Source organism: Malus sylvestris, chromosome 17, assembly GCF_916048215.2.
Source record: "Malus sylvestris chromosome 17, drMalSylv7.2, whole genome shotgun sequence".
Lineage (NCBI taxonomy): Eukaryota > Viridiplantae > Streptophyta > Magnoliopsida > Rosales > Rosaceae > Malus > Malus sylvestris.
In genome coordinates, this window is record NC_062276.1 from 23,598,747 (window position 1) to 23,616,578 (window position 17,832).

General features: G+C 36.3%; 2 protein-coding genes across 4 annotated transcripts; one reads left to right on the forward strand and one right to left on the reverse strand.

Moving 5' to 3' along the window:
• The first annotated feature begins 120 nt into the window (after positions 1-120).
• On the forward strand, positions 121-11,892 carry LOC126610186 (N-terminal acetyltransferase A complex auxiliary subunit NAA15-like). Its single transcript, XM_050278177.1, has 26 exons — positions 121-376; positions 1,460-1,538; positions 2,261-2,343; positions 2,450-2,599; positions 3,948-4,063; positions 4,140-4,245; positions 5,206-5,277; positions 5,383-5,498; positions 6,119-6,251; positions 6,432-6,509; positions 6,595-6,648; positions 6,769-6,839; positions 7,111-7,165; positions 7,277-7,372; positions 8,094-8,222; positions 8,513-8,595; positions 8,691-8,921; positions 9,134-9,266; positions 9,341-9,448; positions 9,594-9,725; positions 10,040-10,096; positions 10,188-10,285; positions 10,399-10,457; positions 10,550-10,661; positions 10,770-10,870; positions 11,200-11,892. Exons 1-26 carry the CDS (start codon positions 326-328, stop codon positions 11,388-11,390), a joined length of 2,694 nt encoding a protein of 897 aa, XP_050134134.1. The 5' UTR covers positions 121-325; the 3' UTR covers positions 11,391-11,892.
• Positions 11,893-12,261: 369 nt separating this feature from the next.
• Positions 12,262-16,411, reverse strand: LOC126610189 (E3 ubiquitin-protein ligase At1g63170-like). Of its 3 annotated transcripts, none has more exons than XM_050278183.1 (5): positions 16,266-16,411; positions 14,519-15,360; positions 13,360-13,524; positions 12,973-13,261; positions 12,262-12,670 (listed from the first exon to the last, which is right to left on the reverse strand). In XM_050278183.1, exons 2-5 carry the CDS (start codon positions 15,190-15,192, stop codon positions 12,482-12,484), a joined length of 1,317 nt encoding a protein of 438 aa, XP_050134140.1. In that variant the 5' UTR covers positions 15,193-15,360; positions 16,266-16,411; the 3' UTR covers positions 12,262-12,481. The 3 variants fall into 3 exon arrangements, with proteins under 3 accessions (XP_050134140.1, XP_050134141.1, XP_050134139.1); XM_050278184.1 differs by having other exon boundaries at positions 13,360-13,485; positions 16,211-16,373; XM_050278182.1 differs by having other exon boundaries at positions 16,211-16,373.
• Positions 16,412-17,832: the final 1,421 nt, after the last annotated feature.

Consider the following 17,832-nt stretch of genomic DNA (forward strand, 5'->3'; position numbering starts at 1 on the left):
TCAAAGCACAACAATACCAAATTAGTCCTGCAACAAATAGAAATAAAATGCATAAGCTTCTTTCGTAGAAACTCCCAAACCTCTCCTACCAAAAATTATAAAAAAAAAAGGAAAAAGAAAAGGAAAAACAGAAGTAAAATCCCAAAAACTTCGAGGTCTTATTATATCATTCTCTCTCTGCTTCTCCTTCACCGTAGGGTTGCAGCAGATAAACGCCACCATTTTCTTCCTCTTTCTCTGAACGCAGCTCATCACCGCCGAACGCCACACTCGGAACCTCTCCGGGCACTCTAGGACGTGAGGCCCTTTCTCTTTAACCGCAACAATGGGTGCCTCACTCCCCCCCAAAGAGGCCAACCTCTTCAAGCTCATAGTCGTAAGCTCCGATTCCGCTCTCTCTCTTACTGATAATCGCTAGGATTCAAGTTTTATCACTTGTTCTCACTAACGCAATCGCAGAAGATGAAAAGAAGCAAAACCCTAGATTTTGTGTGCGATTCTGTGCTTTGCTTGTATACTGTATTCTATCTTGCTCAAGAATTAAAGAGCTTCAGTAAAGTGTAGTAATTGGGTTTATTTCTGATTTATTTTTGGGGTTTTGAACTAAATGAATGGTTAAGTCTACTGGGTATTCTGTAATTCCGGCAGTGGCTGATTTGTTTGGTTTTCATTGGTAGGGAGGGATACCAGGTTAAGTTTTGTTAGTTTTCTTTGGTTTTAGTGAGTGTAAAGATTATTACTGTTGGTACTGCATCGGTTAAAAGATTGAGTTTTCGAGTAGAAGAAAGCAATTGAGAAGTGAAATTTTGAACTGGGTAGTGATTATTATGAACAAATCAATAAGTAAAAATTTATATGAAATAACTTACCGTCTCTGGTAATTTGTTGCACCACGGTGTTACATTCTTAAGCTTAATTGAGAAAATGTGCACTCCAAAGCTCTGTGGTGAACGTAAAGTTGGTTAAATATTGTCTATCCATGTGGTGCTGATTCTAATCCCGGATGATTAATATGGAATGCTAGCCTTTTACAGAGACTTTAACTCAGGTTGACCTTATCACGAGTCACGACTGCACTTACATTTAACCTCTGGATTTGTTTTGTGGACAGTAACAAAAAATCCTCATATAGTTTTACCTTTTCGTTTCCATTATATGAGCTGTCTTGGTAGAAGAAAGAGATACATCCAGAAAGTTTTACGTAAATTTTGTTTTGGTCGAAATTAGTATCCAAGTTATTAGCGCAGATTATTTTTATTTACCTGCTGACTTTTCCACTTTAGCTATGATTATGATGCTGGGTCTTGTTATTTTAGCCTGTTGTTAGATTACTATGGTGATAATAATTGGCAATGCGTCCTATATCTCTTATAATTTACGTATCACACATCATTAGTGTCTGAAGTCTTTTCTGCTACTACTAATTTAAACCTGTTTTTGCTTGTTTGCATTATTGTAGAAATCATATGAAACTAAACAATATAAGAAGGGACTGAAGGCAGCAGACGCCATATTGAAAAAGTTTCCAGACCATGGAGGTATGCTTACAGCCTTTACTAAATGAGATGTTTAATTTAAAATTGCTTATTTTTTGGCCCAAGTAAATGATCTGTTTTCTCTTTTTTTTTTTACTGAGACGGTTCCTTTGATTTATTGTTTTAATTCAAATATACTCAATTTTACTTAAAATGTATATGTAACTTTGATATTCTAGCAAAAATGCTTTATGTGAATATTACGTCTCAGTTTCATCGGTACTAGATGAGATTTTTATTTAGACATTCTCATTGACTTGTTTAATGCGCTCTGTGGGAATTAGCGAACTCTGAAAAGAAAAGCCATGGGTGCCACAAATCTAGTAGGACAGGTGATATGGAAGATTACTGTTCTCAAAAGAAAAAGACCCAGTACAATTTAAATGCAAGAAATATATGAAACTGTGGGATGATTGAAGTTCTTGAGCTCAAAGATGATTGCTTAACATCAAAATACTTTGTTATCTATCCCTTATTGTCCAAATGGTTAAATTTAGACTGATGATTAGCACTTCTCAGAAAATTAGACTGATAATTAATGAAAGCACAATGCTGGTGATATTAAAGTCATTAGTTAGGTTGTGATTTTACTCGCTGTTTTTGTCTATGGTAGACTGATTTGACCTTGAATGTAAATATACTAAAATTTTTGTTAGAAAAATACTCTGTTTCCGATTCCTGATAAAATAAAAGATCAAACTTATGAACTCATGCTACCCTTTCAGAAACATTATCAATGAAGGGGCTAACATTAAATTGCATGGACCGCAAATCTGAAGCATATGAACTTGTCCGGATAGGACTGAAGGTCAGGATGTTGTTTCAACTCTTTTTATATTTTAGGATTGTTTCCCAGATAATTCCTAATTACTCTGTAATTTATGTGACTTACCTTTATGTCTTTCTTTACCCAGAATGACCTGAAAAGTCATGTTTGCTGGCATGTTTATGGTCTTCTTTATCGGTCAGACAGAGAATACAGGGAGGCAATAAAATGCTACAGAAATGCTCTGAGGATAGATCCAGACAATATTGAAATACTCCGTGATCTGTCACTCCTACAGGTATACATTAGATGTCACTTAAAGCTTAGAACCAAGTAAATGCCTCTGTTGAATTTTTCTTATCAACTTGCATGCAACAAGACGATAGTGTTGCCTAAAAAACATAAAACAGAGCCATTGTAACTTATCAGTGTCTGACATTGGCGCATGACTTTACATTTCCCAACCTACCAATAGCTACATATGTCTTGTTATTTGAAATTGAAATGTTATGAGTCGAGTGTTTTTGCATAATTGATTATATTTCCTGTTTTCTCTCATTATACCAGTATTGGAAGTTAATGCATGTCTGGAAAAGTAACAGGATGCATTATGGGTACCAAATGATGATTGTTTAGATTCATTGAGATTTTATTTGCCAAAATATCGGCAGGAACTGCTGACTATTATAAAGTCAGACTTGTGTAGAATTAACAAAAGGTTTTATAAAAAGAGTGACTGAGTTTGGGATAGCGGAGAGGAGAGAAAGCTTCCAAATCTTGTGACCTCATTGCTCTAATAGGCATGTAAATAAAGCTTTGAATTAAACTTGGAATAACATGGATAAGTTTTTCATATGTGAGGAGAAAGCGTAATGCATAAAGTGTTGACCATTTTTGACGCAAATTCAAGGGTGGTGCAAAATGAAGTCAATGTCAGAAGTGGCTAAACAGCACACATAGGTTTGGCTGCTATTGGAGAGTTGGTCCATAGTTGATGAATTATTTGGCTATCTGTCATACCTAAATTAATATTCTTTATGGATCTCTGGACTTTACCACCAAAAGGGATTGTGCTACATTTCATTAAGGACGAATTCCACCTGTATGTTATATAGAATGCAAATCCTCGCCTTTGCAATTTGGTGCAGTTGTGTAGGAAGTGGGACAATGAGGACATTTTTTAATGTATGGAGATAATAATTTCAATATATATGTATATGTAAATCTATGTATTATAAATAGTTTTATACTTGTCGCCTGGGATCTATTAGACTTGTAGAAAAGAGAATTTATATAAGAAAATATTTTGATCGCTTGCATTAGGATTTTGGTAATGTATCAGGCTTCCACTCAACACCTTAATAAGATGAGTCTACCTTACAGGTTCACAGCAGCTTCAAACATTTTTCAGTACAGGGGTGTAGAAGTTCTGTATATTCGTGTTAATTCTCAAGTCCATCAGGGTTTTTTCTGCTTCACATACACATTTTACTGGTGTCACTAGTTTTGTTGCTACTGATGTGATGCTTTTGTTACATTTTTATTCTTTCTATTGTGCTTTGTACTACAAACTTTGGCTTTTTTTTGTTTGATTTATTTATACAAATTTCAATTAGCTACTGATGCATTTTCCCATCATGTTACAGGCTCAAATGCGGGATTTGAGCGGTTTTGTTGAGACAAGGCAGCAACTTCTGACTTTGAAACCAAATCATCGCATGAATTGGATTGGCTTTGCTGTTTCCCATCATTTAAATTCAAAGTATGGATCATAACCTTTGATGTTTTGAATTTCACAGTGAGTAGTACACTAAACAAACTTATTTGTTATCTGTTAGTGCTTTAAAAGCTGTTGAAATTCTGGAAGCATATGAAGGGACTCTAGAAGATGATTATCCTCCAGATAATGAGCGTTGTGAGCATGGGGAGATGCTTTTATATAAGGTATTTTTCATTGATGCTTTTCCTATAGGTTCAACTGCTCTCCGTTTGCAGTACGAAATGAAGAAGGCCTGTATGATCTGGAATTGTAAGTCCATGTGTGAATTGTCTGGGTCCTGTAGGGGGGTATGCTTCCAGTATTGGGGATCTGTTCACTAAACTGTCCGTATCAAATAACTGTACCTCTTCATTTCCTATACAAATGGAGAGGAGGCGTGCCCTTTAATATAAATCTATTGATACTGTTAACATGTCAGAAGTAATGAGTTACTATGATTAGATCAATTTGGTTTGAAATAAGTTAACTATTTTAAACATAATTTATAAGTAATTCTTATAAGTATTTTATATTAAGTGTATTTGATGAATATGTTTTGGAGTTTGTATAAGCCATGGAAAGATTCAAAAGAACTTAAATGGCTGAAATTGGAAGATAAAGTTGGTGTTTGTCAGGTCAAGTTTTGATCACTACTGAGCTGTTATACCACAAGGAAAAAATAGACTTTTTTATTTTATTTTATTTTTGAGAAGAGGAAAAGAAAAGACTTCTACTTTGTAATGACTGACGTTCTATTCACGGGTAGCGGTATCATCAAAAGAACATATTTCATAAAAGTTGTAACCTTTCAATCATCATTCTTTTTAATAATAGCCATAACAATTTAATTATCCTTTTTGAAGTAAAGCTTTCTATATATCTTTCTTAAAAATCATATGAAGTGATTTGGGAAACTGTTTTTCTTTTTTTTTTGTTCTTGTCATAAATGGTGCCAGTGTTCAAGCTAGGAATAACTCAAAATTTGGAAAATTTCCTTATGCATAATCATGCCTAGTTCTTCATAATTCTGCCAGCATGACTCCATTAGCTTTTTATGGTACCAGATATTTCTACTTTCATGCAAATTAATGTATTTTTGGTGGCCACCTCATAAGTTTTTGATGTTTGTCTGTGAATGTTTCTAGATTTCGTTGTTAGAGGAATGTAGCTTAATTGAGAGAGCTCTTGAGGAATTGCACAAGAAAGAGTCAAGAATTGTAAGTGTGTATTTCAATTTTTCTGGTCAATACGGGCTGTTTGATTTTATGCTCTGAATATTAGTGGCTTCTGGTTGTAACCATTCTTTGTTGATTGTTTTCTAGGTTGATAAGTTGGATTATAAAGAACAAGAGGTTTCTCTTTTGGTGAAGCTTGGTTACCTAGAAGAAGGTGCTGAATTGTATAGGGTGTTGCTTAAAATGAATCCTGACAACTATCGGTAATGTCCATTTTTCACTTTCCATGTTTGCATTTAATAAACCATTTACAAGTCCTAAATTTCTTTTTAGGTATTTAGATGAGGTGCAAGAATTTTGTGGGAGGAACGACATGTGCTTAGTTTGAGTTGAGATTCTTGAGAACAGTAGTCGGATTTTATTTTACTTTTGAACCTTAGTATTGCTGATGCTATGCTATCATAGAACAACAACTTTATTGATTAAGCAAGTTAAAGAGAAGAATGTTACATGGGGTTGGTATTACATTAACGTTGACTCCTGGTGGAATGATTCCCAATCCCAAGTACCCCAACAGGAGTGGAAACAACGAGAATGAGATCTCTAATTTATGTGGGTTCTTGTGGATCCCACATGCCTTTTGATTCTTTTATTGAAAGTAAACACTGAACAGGTTTCTTTCTCCTTCCCAATAAACACGCCCTCAATCAATGGTGTGTGACCCTGGTCATCTCATGATAGTGTTCATCTTTTCTGCTTTAGGTTTTTTAATATTGTTGACTTGGATTTTGGTTGAAAGTATTACTATGTACCATGTAATCTTTCTCTTACACAGTCCCTATTGTTTAAGGTGAGTTTAATTAGTTGCTTTTTCAATGGTCAGATATTATCAAGGCCTGCAAAAATGTCTTGGGCTGTATGCAGAGAATGCCCAGTATTCACTTGATGAAATTGAACACTTGGATGCCTTGTACAAATCCCTTGCACAGAAATACAGTTGGTCGTCGGCTGTTAAGGTAACACATTCTCTTTATTGATGTTTTTAATGCTAATTCTTTTTTCCTCATTTAGAATTTTTATTTTATCTTATACTATCTTAGCGTTCCCACATTATTCAAATTTTGGGGTGTGGTGTTTGTTTAATTTCATGTTTACTTTATCTCTACCGTCTTAACGTTCCTGTTTTCTTCAAACAGAGAATACCACTTGATTTCTTACAAGGTGACAAGTTTCGAGAAGCTGCAGATAATTATATCAGGCCTCTCCTTACTAAGGTAGCTACAGTCATTTGCATGCAGTTCTTATCCAACTGCCCAACTTTTGGAGTTAAATTTTGACAGATCTTTTTGATGTTTCTAGGGAGTTCCTTCATTATTCTCTGATCTTTCTCCTCTGTATGATCACCCTGGAAAGGTTAGCCTAATCAATTGGTATTATGGTTTGAATTTTGAGGAGGTTGTGGGGAAGTAAATTGTACTTTTGGGGTTATTTACTCATTGGGTTCAAATTTTTATTTTGGAAACTCTTATCCAGGCAGACATTCTGGAACAACTTATTCTTGAGTTGGAACAGTCAGTTAGGATGACTGGTCGATACCCTGGGAGGTAATATGTGGCTGTAATTATTACATGTGAAATTATGAATTAGGTATAAACCATGTCATCTGGATAAGCATTACATCATTATTGTTGTATCCCTCCTTGCTGACTGAAAAGCTATAACTGATGTAATGGGTTTTAGACTCCTTGAATATTATTCTCTCTTATGGGTCCTATTCGTTTTTTTTAATGTGTACACTTTTTTGTATATTGTGCCTTGGGGTTCTCTTAGTATTTGTTTATGCTCATGTGCTGTTTCTTTTCATCTTGGATGCAGGGTAGAGAAGGAGCCCCCATCGACCCTTTTGTGGGCCTTGTTTTTATTGGCTCAGGTTGACTGTCAGTCTTCGAATATATGGCCTTTTTTTCTCCTTGGTGCTTCTACACCTTCGATTCTTAATGCTTTGAATTCACATGTACTTATAGATTTTGTGCTGATGCAGCATTATGATAGACGAGGTCAATATGACATGGCTCTATCGAAAATTGATGAGGCCATAGAGCACACTCCAACTGTGATTGATTTATATTCTGCAAAGGTTGATTTGAACCATCTGTCTGTGTTCTTTTGCTGTTTATTGCTGTCTTTTGATTTTACCTGCCATGGCTTTAAATAATTGTTTTTTGAGGTGTTCCTATTCTCTATTTCTCTGTGCTATTTGCGAGCAAAACATAACAGTTGGTTAAAACTATGGAGTTGTCAAGATAGATAGTTTATTTGAGTAATATATTAACGCATATTTATGTTTCTTTCGGAGTTTTCATTTGAGTTGTGAATGTGGGGTGAAAATGAGATCCAGTGTAACATAGAAAAATTTAGTACTGAGATAAAAAGCCTTGATAACTTCTGAGTTCTGACACATGCCATATTGAAAGGTCAACTGTAGGTGCTGTATCTGGTCGGTTCCTATATGTTATGTTGGAAGGCTTTGAATAAAATTTTTACCCCCTCTGTATTGGGGTCCCACAAGTTTCAAGACTACAAGCTAGGCCTTATGCAGACTGTTTAAGTTTTATTCTTGGGCTGCTGGTGTATTTTTTTTATTTATGTTTTGTATTAACATCCGTTCACTGTTAAGGATTGCCTTCATTTAAACTATCCAAATTAGCATCCTTGGGTAATACTGTTTTTCTTGTCATATTCTGTCTTTGATGTGCACAAAAAAGTGATGGATTATTTTAATTGAACAATGTTTTACATGTACTGTTGGAAAGCATTTGTTTGTATCAATAACTAGTTGTCTTGTCTCCTGTTCACAGAGTCGGGTTTTGAAGCATGCTGGTGATTTGCCTGCTGCTGCTGCACTAGCAGATGAAGCTAGATGTATGGATCTTGCGGATCGCTATATAAATAGTGACTGTGTTAAGCGTATGCTGCAGGCTGATCAGGTTTTAAATCTCACTTTTTGTGACTAATCTCTTTGTTCTGTTCATCGGAAAATCTTTTGTAGAAAAAACGGAACATAATTGCAAAAGGGGGGGATGGACATAGGGTCCATTAACCAAGTCACCTAAAACAAAGCAAGTAATGCCAGACTTATACCAAAACAAATGATATATGGGAGCCATACTTTGTATGCATTTTTATCGTAGAAATTGTTGTTGTATTGTGTTGCCTTTTCTATATAGTTTCTCTTATTACTGAGCTTGTTTTCATGTTTGTTTCCCTCCTTTTCAAGGTTCCTTTGGCAGACAAAACTGCTGTACTGTTCACAAAAGATGGTGATCAGCACAACAACCTTCATGATATGCAGTGCATGTGGTTTGTGTCAATTTTGTCTGGGACCATTTACTGCTTGCATGAAATAACACTTTTGGTTGGGAATTCTTAATATTCTATACTTTGTCCTTTTGAAGGTATGAACTTGCTTCCGGTGAGAGTTATTTCCGCCAAGGTGATCTTGGACGAGCCTTAAAAAAATTTTTAGGTGTGGAGAAGCATTATGCTGATATTACAGAAGATCAGTTTGACTTCCATTCTTATTGCTTAAGGAAAATGACGCTGCGTGCCTATGTTGAAATGCTTAAATTTCAAGATCGGTTGCATTCACATGCTTATTTTCACAAAGCAGCAGTTGGTGCAATCAGGTGAAGTAGAATTATTGGTTTGTAGTTTTTCATATACAATTTAAGCAAATGAGGTTATTTCCATGTCACAGCTTCATCCAAGATTTATTGTTATTTACACCATATAAACTTTGTTGGTTTGTAGTTTGTCATTCACTTTGAAATAGAATAACATGCAGTACTTTAATTCTTGGCCCATGTTAATATTTGTGGTTATTGAATTTGACATGCAGATGCTATTTGAAGTTGTATGATTCGCCTTTGAAATCTACATCCGAAGAAGATGATGAGATGTCTAAGTTGCCCGCTTCTCAAAAAAAGAAGCTGAGGCAAAAACAGAGAAAGGCAGAAGCACGAGCTAAGAAGGTATTGTATTTTCTTTGTATAGTGTGTGGTTGTCCTTGTTATTTTGACCATCCTAATGCTCAGCATTCTTCTAGGAGGCAGAGGGAAAAAATGAAGAATCCAGTGCAGGTGGTGTTTCTAAGTCTGGGAAACGAAATGTAAAGCCTGTTGATCCTGATCCGCATGGGGAGAAGTTGTTGCAGGTTATTTTTTAATTCGCAATTACTTCTTGCCCCTTAGCTTCATGTTTCCAACTGCTATACAGGCATCTTTAGATTTCGCTATATACTGCTGTTTCATAGTAATTGGTGTTTTAGTTCTCTCTTACACTCTTACATATTTGCTCAGGTTGAGGATCCGATGTTAGAAGCTACGAAGTACTTGAAGCTGCTTCAGAAGAACTCCCCTGAGTCCTTGGAGACGCACTTGCTTTCTTTTGAAGTAAATATGAGGAAGCAGAAGATTTTACTTGCCTTTCAGGTAATTTTGAGCAAGATGTTCCTCATTGATTTTTGTTTACTTGAAGAACTCCCTGTTTGTTTCATGGTTGGAAGAGGTTGGATTTTAATATCCAAGATATCTGTCACAAACAACTGGAGTATAGGAGTACCTGGAATTTGTACTTGTTACTTTACTATCTATAACAAAGTGCATTCTGCCAGGAATGAAATTTCATTATTGCTAGTTCAATCACTTTGGATTTTGGAAGATAATTGACCTGTTTTAGGTAAATCATTCTTTTGATTTGGAGAACAATTTTATATTCATTTTCGTAAGTTTTCTTTTGGCTGTAGGCTTTGAAGCAGCTTCTGAGGTTAAATGCTGAACACCCGGACTCGCATCGGTCCTTGGTATTTCATACTTCGTGTCTTGCTTGTTTGTGTGTGTACATATATGTTGCGATTGTTTTAGAGGCCCTTATTGCAAGACTTTATGTTACAGATTAAATTCTTCCATAAAGTGGGTTCAATGCCTGCTCCTGTGACGGATGGTGAGAAACTCATTTGGAGTGTCTTGGAAGCTGAGCGCCCAATGATCAGGTTTTCTTTGAATGTGCACTTTGCTCTCTCTCTCTCTCTCTCTCTCTCTCTCTCTCTCTCGTGTGACAAATTTCAATTCACTTACCGAAGATCTGTTTTTATTCTTTCTATAGTCAATTGCAGAATAAGTCTTTGGTGGAGGCAAACAAGAATTTCTTGGAGAAACATCAAGGTGACTATTAATTTTGAACTTTAAACGATAAATGCTTAAGCTCATTATTGTTTGAATTGTTTCCTTATGTCATTCTTTGTTCGTCTTTTCAGATTCTTTAATGCATAGAGCTGCAGTTGCAGAAATGCTATATGCTCTGGAATCTGACAAGAAATCTGAGGCTATTAAATTAATAGAAGAGTCAACCAACAATATGGTGCCCAAGTAATGCCATGTTCCATTTCTTTTATTTTTTTTCTTTGAGAATTGTTTACCTGTTTACATATCTTTAAAAGTAATTGTCATAAATCTTTGCATGTATTATCATATTAGAAATGGAGCGCTTGGACCTGTCAGAGAGTGGACACTCAAAGATTGTATTACAGTCAACAAACTCCTTGAAACAATTCTTGGTGACCCTGCTGCTGCTTTGAGTAAGAGTATTTTGTTCCTTTCGTACTAAAAATATTAAAAGGAGTTTTACATAGTTGGGTTACTTCTCACGAAATGGGAGATATTGGTAATTTGGTATCAGATGGCGCAGTGGTTTGCTCCAGTCTGTCTCGCTTAAGTAAAAGTGTTTGTTTCAAAAATTTGTAACCTGTACTCTTGACCTTATGTTTTTCTGTGTTTGAATCTCTCCCTGGTAGTAATCCATGTTACAAAGACACTTTTTGGTTTGGAAATAGTCTCGGGTATTGTATTGTGTGTATATTAGAGCACTTCATACATGGGCTCCTCTAATACTTTGTTTCTTTTGTAGGATGGAAAAAACGGTGTGCCGAGTACTTCCCTTACTCAACATACTTTGAAGGTAAATGCAGCTCTGCCGTACCCAACTCACCATACAACCAAAATGGAATAGCGAACCATACGGAAGGGGAGCAAAGTGCAGATTCCATTGCAGTAAATGGAAATTTAGAGGCATTCAAAGGCCTTACTGTCCAATCATGAAGCTGAAGAGAAACATTAACTAAAGAAACATGCAAATTCACGGTTTTTTGATTGACAAATCACAAAACCAAGCTGCAGGTCAGAAGCGTATGTGCAGGGTAGATCGGATTGCAGCTTTTTTGAGATAACTATACCGCGGTTTTGTGCAAAGTTATGGTTTGCATGAAGATGAGGTTTGCTTGGAAATGTGTATAATCAACTTTCTATTGTGCCTCTAGGGTTGGTTTTTCCTTCTTAATTTTGAGTTTTTGTGAGGGTCTGGAGTCTGCTTGTTGGTACGTGCTTGTACGCTTGAGCTTTACTAATAGGTCGGAGGAGATGCAGAATATCATTTTTTTTTAGCGATGGTTTTAGATCCGGTCGGAATAGATCCAGGAGCAATGTTGTACTTTTACCATTTCATTTCCATTTCCTTTCATCATGTATAAACACTAGATTATTTGAAATTTTTTGCCATGGATATTACTTCAACATCAACGCGTTTGGTAGCGTTTGACATGAACCAATTTTGTCTATTTTTCCTATCGAACTTATGGTGTCGGGTGTTTTCTGAGTTTTAAGGCATTGGTTGTTTGTGTTCGGCATCCGCCGGCGTTCATTTGTTTTGCAACAAGATTTAAGATCAAACGACAATTTTCTTGTGTTGCATATATTCAAATATAAAACCGAAAACTATGGGTACCTATATTCAGCTGTCAGGACATCTTGACATGTTCAAATCCCGACAGCCGAATATAGGTACCTGCACGCAATGGAATTTCGATCTAGTAAGGACGCTTCTGAGGTGGCATGCCTACTCGAAGGTAGAATACGTCTTAATTTTTTTTTCTCTATAGCAATGGACGCCAACCACAAAAAGAAGAGGGCAAAGTAGGAAACTCACCGTATATTTTGAATAGTATACATGAAATTTACAGATATAGTGAACTGCAAGTCCACGCAATAGAACCGAGACAAATAGTATGCATCTATCTCTGTAAAATGATATGGAAATTTTCGCACTTGGATGAACCACCCGAATTGGGTTTTAACCGTTCGAGAATTTTGAATTCTGGAGTCCCTGGCCATCACAGATCTCATCATTGCTTACCCTACTGTTGGCTGGAGTCCCTGGCCAATGGCGAGCCACCGCTCCTCTCTCCGACCTCACTTTTGCACAGGGGACATGATGCATTGATTTTCAACCATTTGTCAACACACTCCACGTGAAAGACATGTAAACATGGTAGCTCCCGTAGCTCATCGTTATCTGCATACTTCGCCAAGCAAATACAACAAACCTGCACCGTAAGGAAGGAGAAAAGAAATCAATCAAATGACAATTGCATAGAAGGAAACGGTCTCGTTGTTACTTGCACTTTCCAAAAATTTAGGAATGTATAAAGCCTTGTTTCCTATAACAAACGAAAAGCTATATATAACCAATACGCGACCATATAACTCTACTTCACGCAAACCAAGAAAGTGATTATAGCCAATTAACCATTATCATGATTGTAATATTTTGGTTTACAGTCAATATTATAATAAGATCAAATAAAATTTCAAGACCATGAACTCGGCAGGGACAGAACTTACTCACCGCATCATCTCCAGATATCTCACGCTCCTTTTCTGTCCCTGCAGCCAAGAGCCCACCTTGACTACCTGGGCTTCCCTCCTGATCATCATTGGTCACATTTTCCTTTAACTTGAATTTGTATGTCGGGAGAGCATTAATTGATTCCACGGTGGCTCCTCTAGCCTGAGAAAGATCCTCTCGAAATCCGAGGACAGAAATGATGCAAGGCAGGCAGCAGCAAATTGTTGCACATAGTATGAATGGCATGGCATATCCAATACAGCTAAAGGTAAGGAACACTATACATAACCTATAAGAAACACCGGATACGTTAGATGACTCGAAAACCTAGAAGAAACCAAGGAAATGTTAGATGACTCAAACGCAGTATATATCAACATGATGTACCTGTACAGTTTAGGAGCATCAGAAGGGGCAGAGTGACCTCCAAAAATCCACACATTGCCTACAACAAACCAGACTGCAAAGAAGCAATCTAAGGCCATCTTGAAATGATCCACTAACCCATTAATTCTGCAAAATTGAATGAGCTTCCTCACTTCATGACACCATCTATAAATTGCATAAAACACATGGAGAGATATAAAGAGAAGATAAGATAGATACAAGAAAGTAGTATTTAAACTGTTTGATGTAAAGTGGCCTTAAAATCTTAGCGCTGTCATCGTGCTTCAGTTTATTGTCTAATTCGTATGTACAATTGATCAATATAAACCTTTTGATTTCACCCTCCAAAGTAACTAATTTTCTAATACGGCCTATCATAAAGTTTGATTTATGTCAGCATGGATGACAACCGGTATATTGTAGAAACCCAAGTAGGAAAACCATTAGAGAAAAATTACAACAATTGCAGCGCACAAGAAACCCAAAACTGAAATTTAACATGTAATATTTTATGCAAGCCACTTCTTGGTGATCTAGCATGCACTACGACACATTTTTCCCTATCAAAATTATTGAGTTGTGAATAAATGAGAGGTAGTTCATCCTTCAAGTACTGTAGATCACTTGATTAATCGATAAACTATATATATACCCTTTCAGTCCATCTTCAATGTCTGGAAGGCATAAGGTTCCTAGGAAGGTATAATACTTGCTTGCATTATTGCTCAAGGAGGCTCAATACTTAAGATTACCATTCGACAGAAGAGGCCCTGTATGTTGTCTTTCACCTTCTTGGTCTGTTAACAACACGAATGGAAGAGGTTCTTCAAACGTTAATCATTTATTTCTTCATTATCCAATTAGACAGTGGCCAATATTTTTGAGGAAAAGATTGAGTTGGGTGATTCAGCCGTCTTGTGTATCTTTATTAGCTGCCCGTGCATTTTTAGAGAAGACTTGCCTTGTTTGGGATATATTGTTGAGAAATGTGTGTGTAATTATCAGAACAAAAACAACTTAATGAACTAAACTAAATTCATTCACCTAAAAGCATGCTCACTAGGAAACCTGACAGGTGAGGTGACAATATCAGTAAGTAAAATGCAAGACATCACCCACCAATTAAACATAAAATGAGAAGATCAAAGAAATGGAAAACCTTGCACTTAAGGGTCCTCCAATTTGAGGGTTAGTTGTAACCGTTTCGGAGGCGCGACTGTTCTCTTCATCTGAAGCTTGTGTAATTGAAATAGCTGTATAAGACGTTGGTTCAGGAGGACTGCTTTCAGAAGACCCTTGATGCGATTGAATGGATTCTTGCTCAGAACCCCTGTTGCGGTTACGGAACCTCCAGTAAAGAACAGGAAGTGTTGCAACACAACCAGATGCATAACCCACAACCCATGCAAACAAAGGCGCTTGTGGATTTTCATTTGTTGACAGTGACAAAACAACAATAGATGCTATAATCTGACTCACAGTGACAACAAGCTCAACAGAAATCCATAACCCTGAATTTAAAGGGCTTCTTCGGCGACGACTATACCCATCACCTCTCCTCATAAATGAGGAATTCCTAGAATTCAATCTGTTTGAGGAAGATGAAGCAGCTTGATAAGAGGGGGCATGTGTACTTGCTGATGATCTGTCTTCATGCTGGGGCATGTCCACTCTAGGAGGTTGGTCATCACTGGATGTACTTGATGAAGCATCATCATTCCTTGTTACATCAATTATGTGCACACGATTGTTATGACTTTCCATCTGCTCTAGTAGCAAAGGAAATTGGTCACCTTGGGTGTCACTATTTGGTTCTGCAGAGGGAACATCCATCTAACTCCACCAACCAAATTGGAAGGTGAGAATGCATAGATTTTGCTCAACTTTTTAGATTTTTCACTTTATAAAAAAGTCGTCCTCTTTCTTACTCGCAGTACATGGCACAGTCTGGAACTGATAGATTCAAAGAATTTATTTCTATCTCATATCCAAGGCTGTAAGCTGAAACAAAATCAGAACTATGATTAGTTCTCTTAATCATTTCTATTAAACATAAATCAAACAATGCTAACTAAATGCAGCAGAACAGGATTGCAATATCACATAATTGGTAAAATGAGCAATGCCAGCCTACCAAAATGATCAAGATCACACAACCAATCAGATGGGGGGTTACATGGTTCACATGACTAGTTGACGTTCATACATTACTAAATTACTCCCAAATTTGTCAGGGATATCACCACGACAAACAAACAAGAACGAGACATTAAAAACAAAACCAAGATTTAACAACAAGGTACAACCGGACAAGCGGGAAATGAAGAAAGCTCTTATACCCCATCCGATTAAAACTACAGAATTGTTCTCAAACATAATAAAAGCCTCAAATTTTCTTCCTAAGTCGGTGAGCATTCACAATTATGAGTTCATCCAATATGCATTACATTTTCGACTAATTCTTCGGTCTCAAACCAGTAGTACAACACAAGTCAATGCACAAAACAGCATCAAAAGACAGTTACCCACTTAGAGAAAACTCAAAATAAATCAAATCCCAGAAAATCAGAGCCTTATTTCAATCTGAGAAGAAGAACCCATGTCTGAAAAACTTCATCTATTCTCTGAATTCACTAAATTACACTTAATAAAAAATAAAATCTTCCTAAAATTCACCGTCCCAAATAGATCGAACCAAAGCAATTGTATTAAGCTATTAACTCGAATTAAAACTTAAAAACCCACTAATGATCAAACAAAAATAATCAAATTTCACAGAAATCAAAAGCCTATAACCCAAAAATGATGATATAAAAAGGAAGAAATTGCAGGGGTTCAATCAAATATATACCTGATATAAAAGATACAATGAGTACCACAGTCAGAAGAGAAGCTTCAGAACTCACCTTTTCTTCCCATTTCTTTCAATTTTCTCGCAGATTCTCAGTTTAATAAAATACAACGTCAGCTATTTTTCTCCATTGCTCACGCAAACTCATCAGATACAGAGAGAGAGAGTAAACGTTGAGGTCAGAGATGGGATTTGGATCCTCTCCTGAGCTAAAGGAGAGGATCCTCCTGACCAAGTGTTATGGGCCGTTGGATTTTCATCCAACGGCTACAAACAGGTGGGTCCTTTTAAAGTTATAATAATTATAACCGTTGGATGAACATCCAACGGCCCATAATACTTGGTCAGAAGGATCCTCTCTCCATTAGCTCAGGAGAGGATCCAAATCCGTCAGAGATGAGCTGGGGGCAGTGACTGCGAGGGGTTTTGCGCCGTTGGATTGCGGACGGTGATATCATCATGTGGTTGGTGATGGACGGTTGATATTTACTTGATTTGGTTGGAGGCATCGCACCAACTCGGGCTTGTCGCGACTCGGCGACTCTCGAGTCAAAAGCCCAAGCTTCAGTCCAGCCTGCTCGAACCAGCTCAAGACCCGACTCAACTCGCTTACTTGATGTGTTTAGTTTACATTACGCCTAATCGGATAAATGTTTTACGTGGTCATAAGGTATTCAAATTTAAACCTCTGTGGTCACAGTTTGTTAGGATTTAACCCCCTGTGATCTAAGTCTGTTAGGATTTATGCCCTTTTGTCATTCCTCCATTAGGTTTAGGTTGGCCAAATCGGATAAATGGTCCCCTTAGTCATAAGGAATTTGGAAGATAGCCCTGTGGTAGAAAAAATTTGGATTTAAATAATTTTTAATTCATTTCTTTTTTTTTTTAAAATAAATTTAAAAAAATATGTAAATTAATTATTTAAATAAAAGATATATATCTATATATATAAAGTAAGCACCCTAAAATGGTGAAACATTCAAAATACCATAAATTGTCCTTTAAGAATTTCATAAATTACAATTGAACCAAAAGAAGCTAAAATATTTAACCATATTTTTATTTTGAATGAATTTAATATTTAAAATTATAGAAAAAAAAAAAACAAAACCTCCCACATTAGTGGGTGGTTTCACGTTTTTAATTAATTTCTTTTTTTAAAAAAAATATTTTTTTAAAAAAATATGTAAATTAATTATTTAAATAAAAGATATATAAAAATGTCAATTGCCACACGCGTATGCGTGTGGCAAGAGTTTAGTAAAGAATTAATTAATCGGTTGGATATTCGGGAGTAAAAAACTCATTAATTTTATAAAGGCATTTTGAATTATTTGATTTATTAGATCTTGAATTTTAATGAATTATGTGATTTATTAGTTCCACCTCATTCTGTCGCGTCTCCTCAGAGAAAATCTGCTCCACCTGTAAGCTTAGCGGAAAAATGACAGAACCTCTAGTTTCGGGCATAAATCCTAACAAACTTAGACCACAGGGGTTTAAATCCAAATTTTTTTTACCACAGGGACCATTTATCCGATTTTGCCAACCTAAACCTAATGGAGGAATGACAGAAGGGCATAAATCCTAACAGACTTAGACCACAGGGGTTTAAATCCTAA